At 45.0% G+C, this 13,050-nt stretch overlaps 1 protein-coding gene across 4 annotated transcripts in view; it reads left to right on the top strand.

The window, feature by feature from the left end:
- KIF13A (kinesin family member 13A) overlaps positions 1-13,050 on the top strand; it is a 301,242-nt gene that overhangs the window by 106,672 nt on the left and 181,520 nt on the right. For all 4 annotated transcript variants that reach the window (XM_040353771.1, XM_040353769.1, XM_040353770.1 and 1 more), the window contains exon 3: positions 4,587-4,599. In XM_040353771.1, coding sequence (XP_040209705.1) covers positions 4,587-4,599 — 13 coding nt within the window. The remainder of the gene's footprint in view (positions 1-4,586; positions 4,600-13,050) is intronic.

Raw genomic sequence — 13,050 nt, 5'->3', positions numbered from 1 at the left:
TACAGAAAACAAGCATACTGTACAGGTGAAACTCGAAAAATTTGAATATCGTGCAAAAGTTCATTTATTTCACTAATGCAACTTAAACAGTGAAACTAATATATGAGATTGACTCATTACATGCAAAAAGAAAGATAGTTCAAGCCGTGATTTGTCATAATTGTGATGATTATGGCTTACAGCTCATGAAAACACCAAATCCACAACCTCAGAAAATTAGAATATTACATGCAATCAATAAAACAAGGATTGTACATAGAACAATATCTGACCTCTGAAAAGCATGCATATGTACTCAGTACTTGGTTTGGGTCCCTTTTGCAGCAATTACTGCCTCAATGCGACATGGAATGGAAGCGATTAGCCTGTGGCACTGCTGAGGTGTTATGGAAGATCAGGATGCTTCAATAGCGGCCTTCAACTCTTCTGCATTGTTCGGTCTCATGTCTCTCATCTTTCTCTTGGCAATGCCCCATATATTCTCTATGGGGTTCAGGTCAGACGAGTTTGCTGGCCAATCAAGCACAGTAATCCCACGGTCATTGAACCAGGTTTTGGTGCTTTTGGCAATGGAAAATGAAGTCGGCATCCCCATAGAGCTCGTCTGCGCAAGGAAGCATGAAGTGCTCCAAAATCTCCTGGTAGATGGCTGCGTTGACCCTGGACTTAATGAAGCATAGAGGACCAACACCAGCAGATGACATGGCTCCCCAAATCAACACAGACTGTGGAAGCTTCACACTGGACTTCAAGCATCTTGCAGTGTGTGCCTCTCCATTCTTCCTCCATACTCTGGCTCCTTGGTTTCCAAATGAGATGCAAAATTTGCGCTCATCAGAAAAGAGGGCTTTGGACCGCTGAGCAACAGACCAGGTCTGTTTTTCTTTAGCCCAGGTAAGACACTTCTGACATTGTTTGTTGTTCAGGAGTGGCTTTACAAGAGGAATACGACATTTGAAGCCCATGTCCAGGATCCATCTGTGTGTGGTGGCTCTTGATGCACTGACTCCAGCCTCAGTCCACTCCTTGTGAAAGTCCCCAACACTTTTAAATGACCTTTTCCTGACAATCTTCTCCAGGCTGCGGTCATCCCTGCTGCTTGTGCACCCTTTTCTTCCACACTTTTACCTTCCACATAACATTCTATTAATGTGCTTTAAAACAGCACTTTGGGAACATCCAACTTCTTTTGCAATTACCTTTTTGATGCTTTCCCTCCTTATGGGGGTGTCCATGATGGTTTTCTGCACAACTGTCAGGTCAGCAGTCTTTCCCATGATTGTGATTCCTACTGAACCAGACAGGGAAACCATTTAAAGGCTCAGGAACCCTTTGCAGGTGTTATGGCTTAATTAGCTGATTAGAGTGGGACACTTTGGGCCTGGAATATTGCACCTTTTCACAATATTCAAATTTTCTGAGATTGTGGATTTGGGGTTTTCATGAGCTATAAGCCATAATCATCACAATTATGACAAATCACGGCTTGAACTATCTTGCTTTGCATGTAATGAGTCTGTCTCATATATTAGCTTCACCTTTTAAGTTGCATTAGTCAAATAAATGAACTTTTGCACAATATTCAAATTTTTCGAGTTTTACCTGTAAATGCAACTTGCAAAACCTGTATAATTGCTTAAGGCATTATTTCATTTTTGTATCATTACAAATGACTACTTATTACATTTACCAGTTAGCCCTGACTTTTTTTTATTTTTAAACTTTCAAAAAACTTCAGTTGTCAATTTCTTGCAACCATAACGACCATAATGACACCAAACGTTCTGGATGTTTTGTACAGAAGGCTGCCCAAAAACAAATTTCTTGCTAATGTGATTGACTCGCTGCTTTTCATTAGGTTGGCCTTTATTACAGTACTAGGATCGATTAGTGTGGTTTTAACAGGCAAATCCTCCCATGAAGCATGTTTCCACATTCTTTAGTATGAGGAAGTTCGTGCCAGTTTTAGCATTTACATAGCAGGAATAGCTAATAATCTAGTAATATATTTTGCTAACCTGCAGAGAATCTTTTTTCCCAGCAAAGATGAAATTTCAGATTAAAATATTAAAGCGGTAGTTCACCCTCACTTGCATCATTTTTCCATCGAGACAGGCATTGTAGCGCGAGCTACAGTATGCCTGTCCCGATTTTTTTACCCCCGTACTCACTGTGTACCTGTACGATAAAGATTCCGGCTCCCGCGGGGAATGGGCGTGCCTAGGGAGAGGGAGGATGATTGACGGCCGGCCCTGGCACGTCACTCTCCCCGAAGACAGCCGGAGTAGGTCTCGGCTCTTCACGGCGCCTGCGCACAGGCTATGCGCAGGCGCCGTGAAGAGCCAAGCCTATTTCGGCTATTTCCGGAGAAGCGTGACGCGCCAGAGCCGGCCGTCAATCATCCTCCGTCTCCATAGGCACGCCCATTCCCCGGTATCTTCGATCTACGAGTACAAGGTGAGTACGGCGGTAAAAAAATCGGGACAGGCATACTGTAGCTCGCGCTACAATGCCTGATTTTATGGTACAATAACATTTTATTTATTTATTTTCGTTCATAGGGTGAACCCCCGCTTTAATTTGCTTATGCCTCTTGTCTGTAGAAGGTTTGCATGCTGTGCTTTGTGATAGAGCTGTTTTTTTTGCTATTAGCCTACATTTTTAGGCCCTATTCACACCTGAGCATTTTTGTAGCTCGAAGTACCAAAACGCTCAGCAAACAAAATCCAAGGTTTTTAAAAAACATAGGGAATAGATTTATGGCATTTTTATTATTATTTTTTTACTAGTAATGGTAGTGATCTGCTGTGATTTTTAGCAGGACTGCGAGATTGCGGCAGACAGACTTGACACTTTTTTGGGACCATTGACATTTATACAGCGATTTAGAGCTGAAAATAGCCACGGATTACTGTATAAATGTCACTGACAGGAAAGGGGTTAACACTAGGGGGTGATCAAGGGGTTAAGTGTTCTTTAGGGAGGTGTTTCTAACTGTGGGGGCAGTGTACTGACATGGAATAGAGAGAGAGATCACTGTTCCTGATTACTAGGAACAGCAGATCTCTCTCTACTTTCCCGACAGATCGAGGATCTGTCTGTTTTCATTGATTGATCCCCGTTCTGTGTCTCTCAGGAGAAATCGTGGGTCGCTGGCAGACATCACGGCCGCTGGCCACGCACATCGGCCCGATGTCACGTGGTGGGCGCACGTGCTCCCCCTATACCCCTTAAACCGCCCCCGCCGTACAGCTACAGCGATTCACGCAGGGGAGCCAACCTGCTGTCATATAAACTTCCCAGTAAAGGGCTCCTTCTAAATTTGTGTCTCACGCCGTGTCAAGAAAAGTGCTTGTGCATCAAACTCCTTTCACCAAACCCCTTTGCAAGCAACGCTCACCAGACTCTGTGCGATGCCTTATTAGATGAGAAGGTCTCAAATGCTTACAAGCCAATTCCAAAGGCTCCTCTACGCTGGGCTCTCCAAATGCTACTCATCCAGTCCACCAGCTCTGACCAATTGCACCATAAGAATAGGACCTCCAATACTATAATACCAATTTATTTACCAATAAAAGCCAAGAGTAATTCACTTACATTAAAACAACGGAGATCGTGCTCTGATTATTCTATTGGCTCCTTCCCTTATTGTTCAAATTTGACCGTGCATTGCACTGCAGTGGGAGCGACATCACCTAAAGGGATGTAACAAGCGTAGCTCCACCCAACACGTTTCGTCGGTGTGACATCTTCAGGGGGGGAAATAATAATATAAAAAATAATAACCACTTTGATACCAAGTGTGTGAAGAAGTGGACTGGAATTGATGGACACTTTATTGATACACTTTATTATATCACATAGTTTTAGTATTTTAGATTTAGATGGTTTTAAGTGCACAATTGTTTGTTTGTTATACTTTATTTAGTTTATGTATTAAATTTGAAGCGCTGTACCAGTTTATTTTTGATATTTGCTCTATTATCCCCTTGCGGGGGATAAGAGGGTACCTAGCAGTTTGTTTCTAGAATCCAGAGGAGTGGCCATAAACGCAGGGTCTGTTGCCTTTTTAATCTGCCGCAGCAAGGCTAGCTCCTTGTTCAAATGTATGTAAAAAAGGAAGATGCTGGCTAGAATATCCACACATTTTCCCAACTGAGCTGTTTCTTTTGCTAAACGGTAACGTGCTTGCATGTACCAGCCTGTCTCTTTCCTGATAGTTGGAATAACATGGAGAATTGCCAGGAATATGTATGCAAAGTGTCTCACTAAAGGTTCATAAATCATATATTTTACTAAAAAGGAATGTAAAAAGTTTTTAACAGTAGTGTACACGATTCTTGAGATTTCCTTCACTCTAGTTTACCTATTTTCTATTATTTAAGGCCAGAATGGGTGTTTAAAGCAAAAGGAGTTTTTAAATGACCATTTTACTATAAACCTGATTTTATTGCTTTTGTTTGTAAGTAGTCTTTAAATGAGACATTGATTGTGGTTTCTCTTCTTTGCTTTTCTATATGGATGTCTCCAACAAATCATGACATCACTTGTTATTGCTGAATCAATGAATCTGTGTTGCCCTTCAGAAAACCACCAAAGGTAAGAATTTTTCTATTTGTTAGTACTACTTTCCTAAAATTCCTTGTAACTTTTTTTTTTTATTTGGAACCGTTATTTCTCATTCAAGGAAAGCTGTCAAAAGAGAAACCTGTAGCGACCATTGCTGACCTTGCTTTCTGAAAATGCTAGATTCCCGACTGTCATACTGGTTCTTTGGCTTTAATATTTCAAGCATCTAAGCTGGAAATTATGCCAGACTACTATTTATCCATGCTCAATCAGTGGACATTATCAAGGATTTTGCCAGTAATTTCAATGCCAACAGCATTTTACCATACAATACATACCATCAAATGAGGGTACCAAACAAACATCCATTTATAAATAATGGAACAGGTTAAGCCAGTGGTTCTCAACCTGGGGGTCGGGACCCCCTCGGGGGTCAAATAATGATTTGCCAGGGGTCACCAAATCCAGTGGCCGCCCATATGGGCTGTTTCTGGAGCCCACGGCTGCCCACTCAGCCTCTTCGCAGCTGCCTATTCAGTTCACTGCATAGTTGGGGGGCAGAGACTAGATGTCAGCTGACTGGTGAGGATTGTAAGGTGGGAGGGGCTGGAGGAGACCCTATCTCCTGATTTCAGCATATGTGTCACTGCTACGAGACACCACAAAGTCGGAGACACAGTGAGTAACACCACCTGTGATTAGAGTTGCCATTAAAAGTCCCCACTACAGTTCTCAGATCAGCAGATGACCTTGATCAAAAACACCTAAGTTGGCTGATCAGAACTCCCCCCCCCATCATTGCCACTCATCCCAACTCCTCGCCAGCACTGCAACTCATCCCATTCTCCCCACCAAGGAGTAAAAGAATAAAAATAGAGAATACATGGAAGGGAGAGAAAAAGAGGAGGAGGAAGAAAGAAAAAAGGAGAGAAAGAATAATAGAAAAAACAAGAAAGACTGCTAGAGAGAGGGGTGGGGGGAAAAAACAAGAAATTAGGATAACGAGAGATAAAAGGGAAAGAAAGGAGAACAAAGAGAAAGAATAGTACATCCTAAAATGTACCATATGAGGTTTTAATACTGTACGAGTGAAGGGGACTCAGGGAGCGCTAAATTTCTGTCGGTTGGGGCGCAAATTACTTGCCTTGGGTGCTGACAACACACACTACGAAAATCATTTTACTGTTAGGGGTCCCCACAACTTGGGAAATGTTATCAAGGGGTCACGGCACTAAAAGGTTGAGAACCACTGGGTTAAGCCATTATTAGTCAATGCATCCACTAACACTGGCTTAAAGAAAAGTTCCACCCAAAAGTGGAACTTCTGGTCATCGGATTCCTCCCCCCCTCCGGTGCCACAATTGGTACCTTTCAGGGGGGGCAGGTATCCTTTCCCACTTCAGGGAGCCTCACCCGTGGCTGGGGCTCCCTCCTCCTTCCCCTGTCGCCGGTCCAGTAGGAGAGAGCAGCGGGCCTCGAGCATGCGCAGTAAGGTTCCCGGCGTGAAGCCGAAAGGCTACACTGTCGGGTACCCTTACCCGCAATGGCAGTGGCAGCACCAGACAGTCAATGGAAACATCAGCTGCGCTGCCTACATCCAGGCCTGTCGCGACAGGACAGGCAAAACAAGCAATTGCTTGGGGCCCCGAGCTGGCCTAGGGCCCCAGCAAGGCGGGCCCTTGCCACGCCCCCGCTTCCTATAAATGCTGCAGCCTGTAGCGTGGCCGAGGTCCTCTTCCGTAATCCCTCTTCCTGCAGTCTGGCCGGGTACCGCGCAGTACAGGAGATTCAGTTTCCTGTTCCTGGGCCGACTGAAAGGAAGGGCACACACTGAGTGCTCACTTCCTTTCAGTCCGCGGCCGGGAACAGCAAACTGAGTCTCCTGCCGCGTGGTAGGGAGGGGGGTAAAAAGAACATAGGGGGTAAGGGGGGAGGCAGTCATCACCCATTTTGTATGAATAATATGGTAGTTTGCTGACCATAACCCTACCTGGCTGGATGATATGTATCATAAACCATTACCATAGGTTTCTTTCTATTTTCTTTCTTTACCATCCCATTTCCATCTTATTGCTTCTTTTTTGAATCAGGTAATATGTATTAAAGCTTTCTGCAAAAATTTACAAAGCAGACATTTTTCTTGGGGCCCCCAAATTCCTTCAAACGGCCCTGCCTACATCTCTGGACTTCAGGACAGGTAAGTGTCCTGATAGTTAAAAGTCAGCAGCTGCAGTATGTGTAGATGCTTGTTTTTATTTCATTACATTTTTTGGACGGACCTCCGCTTTAAAGAGGAGTTTCAGTCAATTCTGCAAAAATTTTTAGTCAGGGGCTACAAAAACTGTTGCTGCTGACTTTTAATAAACAGACACTTACTCACCCGATCCGCTTTTTTCGCCAGTCTTTGGGTCCCCGGCTGTTAGCATGTTAACTGTGGGCAGCCAATTCCTTGCAGCTTCACAGCCAGCTGCCAACTGCACATACACGAGCCACACTATGCTTTGTGAATTGTCCTACAGCCTTCTGGGAACCGTAAAGTGTCCCAGAAGGCGGGGGGAGGGGAGAGAACTTCTGGTGGATCCAACCGGAAGTGAGAGTGGGTGCCTGTCAAAACCAAATGTGGCGGAGGAGGAGCAAGAGCAAAACTTCCCCTTTAGGGTGAAGTTCGGTTTTAACCTGCCCTACTGAAACTTTCCCAAGCAGTAAATCACAGTGCAGATCTATTTGAAATCTGTTAAGGCACAGTCAGAATTTCTAAGCCCTGATAAAGGGGGAGTGTGTTTTGGTCCCTGAAACACATTGGCTTTTTCCGCTATGAATCAATTGCTCTCATTGGAATGTAGGTAGGTGGATTCTCAATTCTGGGTGTTTCCATGTTCCTAAAGGGGAGTCCCTGTTTTGTGGAGTATTGTCAAACTGGAGCCAGTGTTCCAGTTGACAATTTCAGGTACCCTTAGAAAATCTGAATCCAGCGCCCCATTTGTTCTTGTATTTACTAGAGATGATCGCTTCCTTATAATTGTTTGGACCACTAAAATACTGAGATTTTTTAAATATTGTTGTAAATTAAACAAGAAGTATGGGAATGTTTTTTTATTTTATTTTTTTAATCATACTTGCCTTGGTGGATGCTGCATCTGTCCCCTGCTGACTCTAACACTAAGACCCAAGTGATCAAACACTGCCGATTGCTCAGTTCTCACAGCTCCGTGAGCAGAGAGCTGGTGACTGTCAGTCACCGGCTCTGTGCTCTGCTCCCCCACGCTCCCTGGAGCACTGGGCTGTGGAGCGGGTGGGAACGGGCAGCTCAGGCTCCCAGTGGTTTGCTCAGAGGCTAAGCTGGATGCCGGTTCAGGCATGTGGGCAGACCCAGACCATATGGTCACGATCTTTTCCAAGCCTGGACTGGCTCTGTGACTTCAGCCCGCTGTCTGCTAAAAATGGGTCACAGGAGTGCAGAACAAAGTGCACTCCTGTGATCCATAGGAGAAGTACAGGCAAAAGAGCTTTGGCTGTACTTTTCCTTTCATTTTCCTATCAAACTTTTTAGGATTTTTTTTAACATAAACTTTCAGAGCCAAAACGCAGTCACATGAATTCAACGCAACACTGTACATCGTGCGTAATCAAATTGAACTGTCACTGCACTTGAGTTGTCAGACATGGTTTCACATAATCCTGAGTACAAGTTTAGACTTGAGATTAGTGTATTGCATAAAGTGCCAATTACCATGCCTCTCAAGCTGTGTGATGCATGGAATGTAAGTGAGGCAGGCTCTGTTAAATTGTGCAGTGTTTTCCATCAAACACTTGTAGGTAGATTCACAAAGAGTTAGGCCGGCTTATCAGTAGATAAGCCGACCTAACTGAATCTACACCGGCGTTTGTTTAAGTGTATTCTCAAACAGAGATACACTTAAACAAAGCTAAGATAGGCCGGCTTGCGCCGTTCTATCTTAGCTTGCAATGTTTCTGTTGGCCGCTAGATGGCGCTTCCATTGCGGCCGGCGTAGATTATGTAAATGAGGGGATACGCCGATTCACGAACGTACGCCAGGCCTACACCGTCGCATTATGTCGTTTCCGTAAGGGATAGGCCGCCTAAAGTTATTCCACCTATGAGGTGGAATAACAATGTTAAGTATGGCCGCCGTTGCTGCCGCGAGGTTCGAATTGTTTACGTCGTTTGCACAAGTCGTCCGCGAATCGGGATTTACGTTGTTTACGTACACGTCAAAATCAATAGGCCCGTACGGCGTACTTAGCCGCAATGCTCACTGGGAAATGTAGTCGCCCGGCGCATGCGCAGTGTCAAAAAACGTCAAACGTGAGGTTGAGCCTCATTTCCATACAACACCCCCCCTCCAAGCAATTTTAATTAGGCGCCCTTACGCCCGCTCGTTTTAGGCTACACCGCCGTAGATTAGCAGGTAAGTAGATTGTGAATCACTACTAGCCTAACTTATTTACGGCGGTGTAGCCTAAACAGCCGCAAGTTAGGCAAATGTGTGTGAATCTACCTATTGATGTCCAGTTGTAGGCTGGGCAGGTCTTAGGCTCCATTTACATCTAGGCGGACGAAATCGCTGCGTTTTGTCCCGCGAATTGCGGCGGCAAATAGCGGCGTTTTGTACCGCGATTTGCGGAGACAAAACGCCGCGATTGTCCGCCTGGATGTGCCCCTCTATGGAGATGGTTCCCGAACGCCGAAAGCCGCCTGAAAAAAAGGTCCGGGACCTTTGTTCAGGCGGCAGGCGTTCGGCGTGGAGATGTGAACCATCTCCATAGAGGGCAATGTGTTTCCAGCCCTCTGGCGGCAGCGGCGTCACACTACAGGCGACAAAACGCCTAGGTGTGAATGGGGCCTTAGGCTGATCACGCACAGTTTGAATATCGAGCAGTTCAGAAGGAACGATTGATCATCTTTGGTACAACCAGCCTGTCATATTTGTTTGCGACTATCGCAAGCTGATGTTATAGCCGCTAGCGATAATTATGGGCTTCCTTCTCCCGGCGTGGACGACTTTCCATTTTTCATTTGGTGGGTGTACATAATGTTAGCCATCTGCAAAATTAAAAAGTAACTGAACTGCAGTATTTGTGAGAGCAACATTAGTTTGGCTTGATCTAGCACAATTGGTGGGCTTTGGGCCATCTAACCTGAAAATAATGTATTACAATTTTCACCATCTTTTAAGCATTTTTCTGTCTGGATGCAGTAGTGACATGATGAGGAGTTGGGCCAGAGGGACCACAGAGTACTGCGTGGGACCAAGGAGATTCACACTTTCAGAAGTATAGGAACAAACAAGAGATTTCTTATTAAAGGGGAGGCTTGTTGGTGCTGCAAGAATTTGGAAAGTAAGTATTTAGTCTCTTCTTTTGTGGGCAAATCCATTTGGAATTCTTTTATTACCGGCAGAGATCAATATGCTTTAAGGTACTGCCAGAAGTTGCTTTCAGCCCAGGTTCACACTGGGTACGATTTCCTTCGATTTGAGATGCGATTTCACATGTGAAATCGCATCTCAAATCGGCGGCATTTGCCGCCAATTGTCGGCAATGACACTGTCCTAATCGGTGCGACGCCGCATCTGCGGCGCTGCACCGATTTCAAAAAGTAGTTCCTGTACTACTTTTTGTGATTTCGGGCCACAATTTACATAGACATCTGTGCAGAAACCTGCACAGATGTCTCTTAAATCGCGGCCGAAATCGGGACTGCCGGCGTGAGTGAAATCGTGCGAGTTCAGCTGAACTCGCACGGCTTCACTCCCGCAGCCCAGTGTGAACCAGGGCTCAGTCTTTTCAAATTTGCAGCTTTCAATAACAGAATTAATGAGAATTCTGTCATGAAGGACCTTATTTAGGCACATGCTGTTATGGGGTGAAAACTGTCCCCCCAATTCTGCTTCTGTGTTTTACCCTCTGTTTCCCATGAAGTGGCCGTGCTGACACAAATTGTGATGACACAGTCCACTGTTTGGATCAGGATTCTAAGCAATGCTTTGCACTTAAAAAAACCCTGCTCGCAGCACAGAATGGCACGCACATGTTATTATTTGAGTGATGTTCTGTGCTACAGCTAGGACCATCAACAGCAGCTACCTGAGCAGAAGATGAAGACACGTTAAGTCACCAGACCATCCAGAAGACACCTGTAATTAAGTTATATATTTAAAGGGAAGTTCCAGCCTTTTAGTGTTTATTAAAAGTCAGCAGCTACAAAAAAAGTAGCTATTGAATTTTTTTTTTTTTCAAAAAGTATTTATTGAGTTTTCAAGAAATACATCAGACAGGATAGAAGATGCATGGTGATAAACGTAATAAGAAGAGGGCACAGCCTCAGTAGTGCAATATCATTGGTGATACAACGACAAGACATTCAATGCAATAGAGACAAGACACAACAGCCGGGTATGTGGCTTGATTGAGGCATGTCCTTCGTTCACACGCCCCCAAAACAGGGGGGGGGGTGTCAAGGAGGGCATTGTCCCTACGCGGGTATGAACTGGTGGGATCTAGGAGATATATGTATATGACCTGGGTGAACATGGATGAGGATCAGTAGATACCAACAGCTATGGGTGTCACTGCATCAACATAGTGGAACAAAAATAATCCAAGCAGAAAAAACTAAAAGTGTGGGGGGGGGGGGGGCACCGTGGTAGTAACAGTACTTTGTTGAGCATAGGAGGGAGGGGGGGGGGGGGTGACATCCAGACCAACAATGGAAGTAACAAAAATAACAAAACCATTAGCGAGAACTTCGCTTTTTTCCACATGGAGTCACTGTACGAGCAGGCCCCCTTGTCACGACCTTGGCGACATGTGCCCAAAAGCCCAGGAAGTGGGGAGCAAGGCTTCAAGCGGCTAACAAGCAGTGCTCGTGGTGGGGGGGGGGGCTAGCAATTTCGATGCGTACAGTGAGACCAGGAGGCGCAGGATGATGTATCAGCGATAACAGAATACATAAACATTTTATCCGGAAGGGGATTAGAGGGAGAGCAAGACCGGCCTAAGTGCAATCAAATTCTATCTGATCATAGACACAGTATATCAAAAGAGGTAACGAAGGCAAACGATAAAAACTGTAATAAAGATACAAAAATGGATCAGACAGGTACATTAACATAAAAGTCTACCTGACCGGTCGATGAGGATGAGCGGATCACCAGTAAGTAGGAGATCGAAAAGTGCCATATCGGGTCGGGAGCTGCAGAGGAGAGCAGCTACTCTATGCGGCGCCGGAACCGGAAGTTTACTGTTGAATTTTAATAAACAGACACTTACCTGCTCCACGGTCCAGCAACGCGGCCACCCGGAGCTCCGCTCCCCCCCCCCCCCCCTCTCCGGCCGGCGCCTCCATTTATAGTGTAGGCACCACAGCTTTCGGCTTCATGGCCGGGCACTTACTGCGCATGCGCGAGACGTGCTGCGCTCTATGAGTGGACAGACGATCTCAAGGGACCTGTTCACGTGTCCCTGGAGATCGCCTAAAGGGAGGGGCCACCTAAGGCGAGAAGAGAAGTCGCCTTTTGGGTGGAACTCCGCTTTAAGAATTAGAAAAAATACAAGCTGGGGGCTTCAGTGAGTAGGGCTTGAGGTCAAGGGGGGGGGGGGGGGTAGTAGGCTGGAGGTGGGCTTTAATCTTTAGTATTATTGGTTGAATTTTATGTATTTTTTTTTCATGGTAGGTTTACTTAATTATAAATTAATTACAAAATATTTATTTTTTTCTATAATATAAATTCTAAGAGCCGGTTCACACTGGGGCGACTCAGCCGCCTGACGAGTCGCGTCCCATTCTATGCAATAGAACCATTCTAATAGGAGTGACGCAAGTCGCTCCGACTTAGAAAAAGGTTCTTGTATGACTCCGGGGGCAGCTCGTGGCGATTTGCATTGACTTCTATACAGAAGTAATTTTGCTAATTGCCTCTGAAGTTGTCTTTAGGACGACTTGCAGAGTCGCCCCCGAAGTCGTGCCGCCGCAGTGTGAACTGGCTCTAATGGCTATGGAGATATTTCAGCAGTCCTGTGTTATTTCTTGGTAGTTTTACTAATGATAAACCATGAGCAAGATATTTGCCATGCAAAGTAGATATGTTACAAGGGATTAGAGGGTCGGTCTACTCATCTGGATGTTAAATGCACCTGCTCTGCTTACACGCCTTAGAGCTGAATTCAGGTCAGGGCATTAAATATCTATTAGTCATATTTTCCATGGGTTGAATATAAATTGTACTGATTTCTGCCAAAAAATAAATAAATGTTAATACTTTTTTTATCTCAAAGATATTAGGGCTATGTGACCGAATTCCCTCCTATCCACTGTGTATGTTCTCCTGGCTAGAGGGAGATGTAATATAGTGTATGTACATAACTAGTTGTGTGTGAGGAGAGCATATGGTGTATAGACAGTGCTGTGTGCAAGGAGGGCATGCGGCGTATATAGATGGAGCTGTGCATGGGGAGGGC

Source organism: Rana temporaria, chromosome 5 (genome assembly GCF_905171775.1).
Source record: "Rana temporaria chromosome 5, aRanTem1.1, whole genome shotgun sequence".
Taxonomy (NCBI): domain Eukaryota; kingdom Metazoa; phylum Chordata; class Amphibia; order Anura; family Ranidae; genus Rana; species Rana temporaria.
This window is presented reverse-complemented; position numbering and strand designations above follow the sequence as displayed.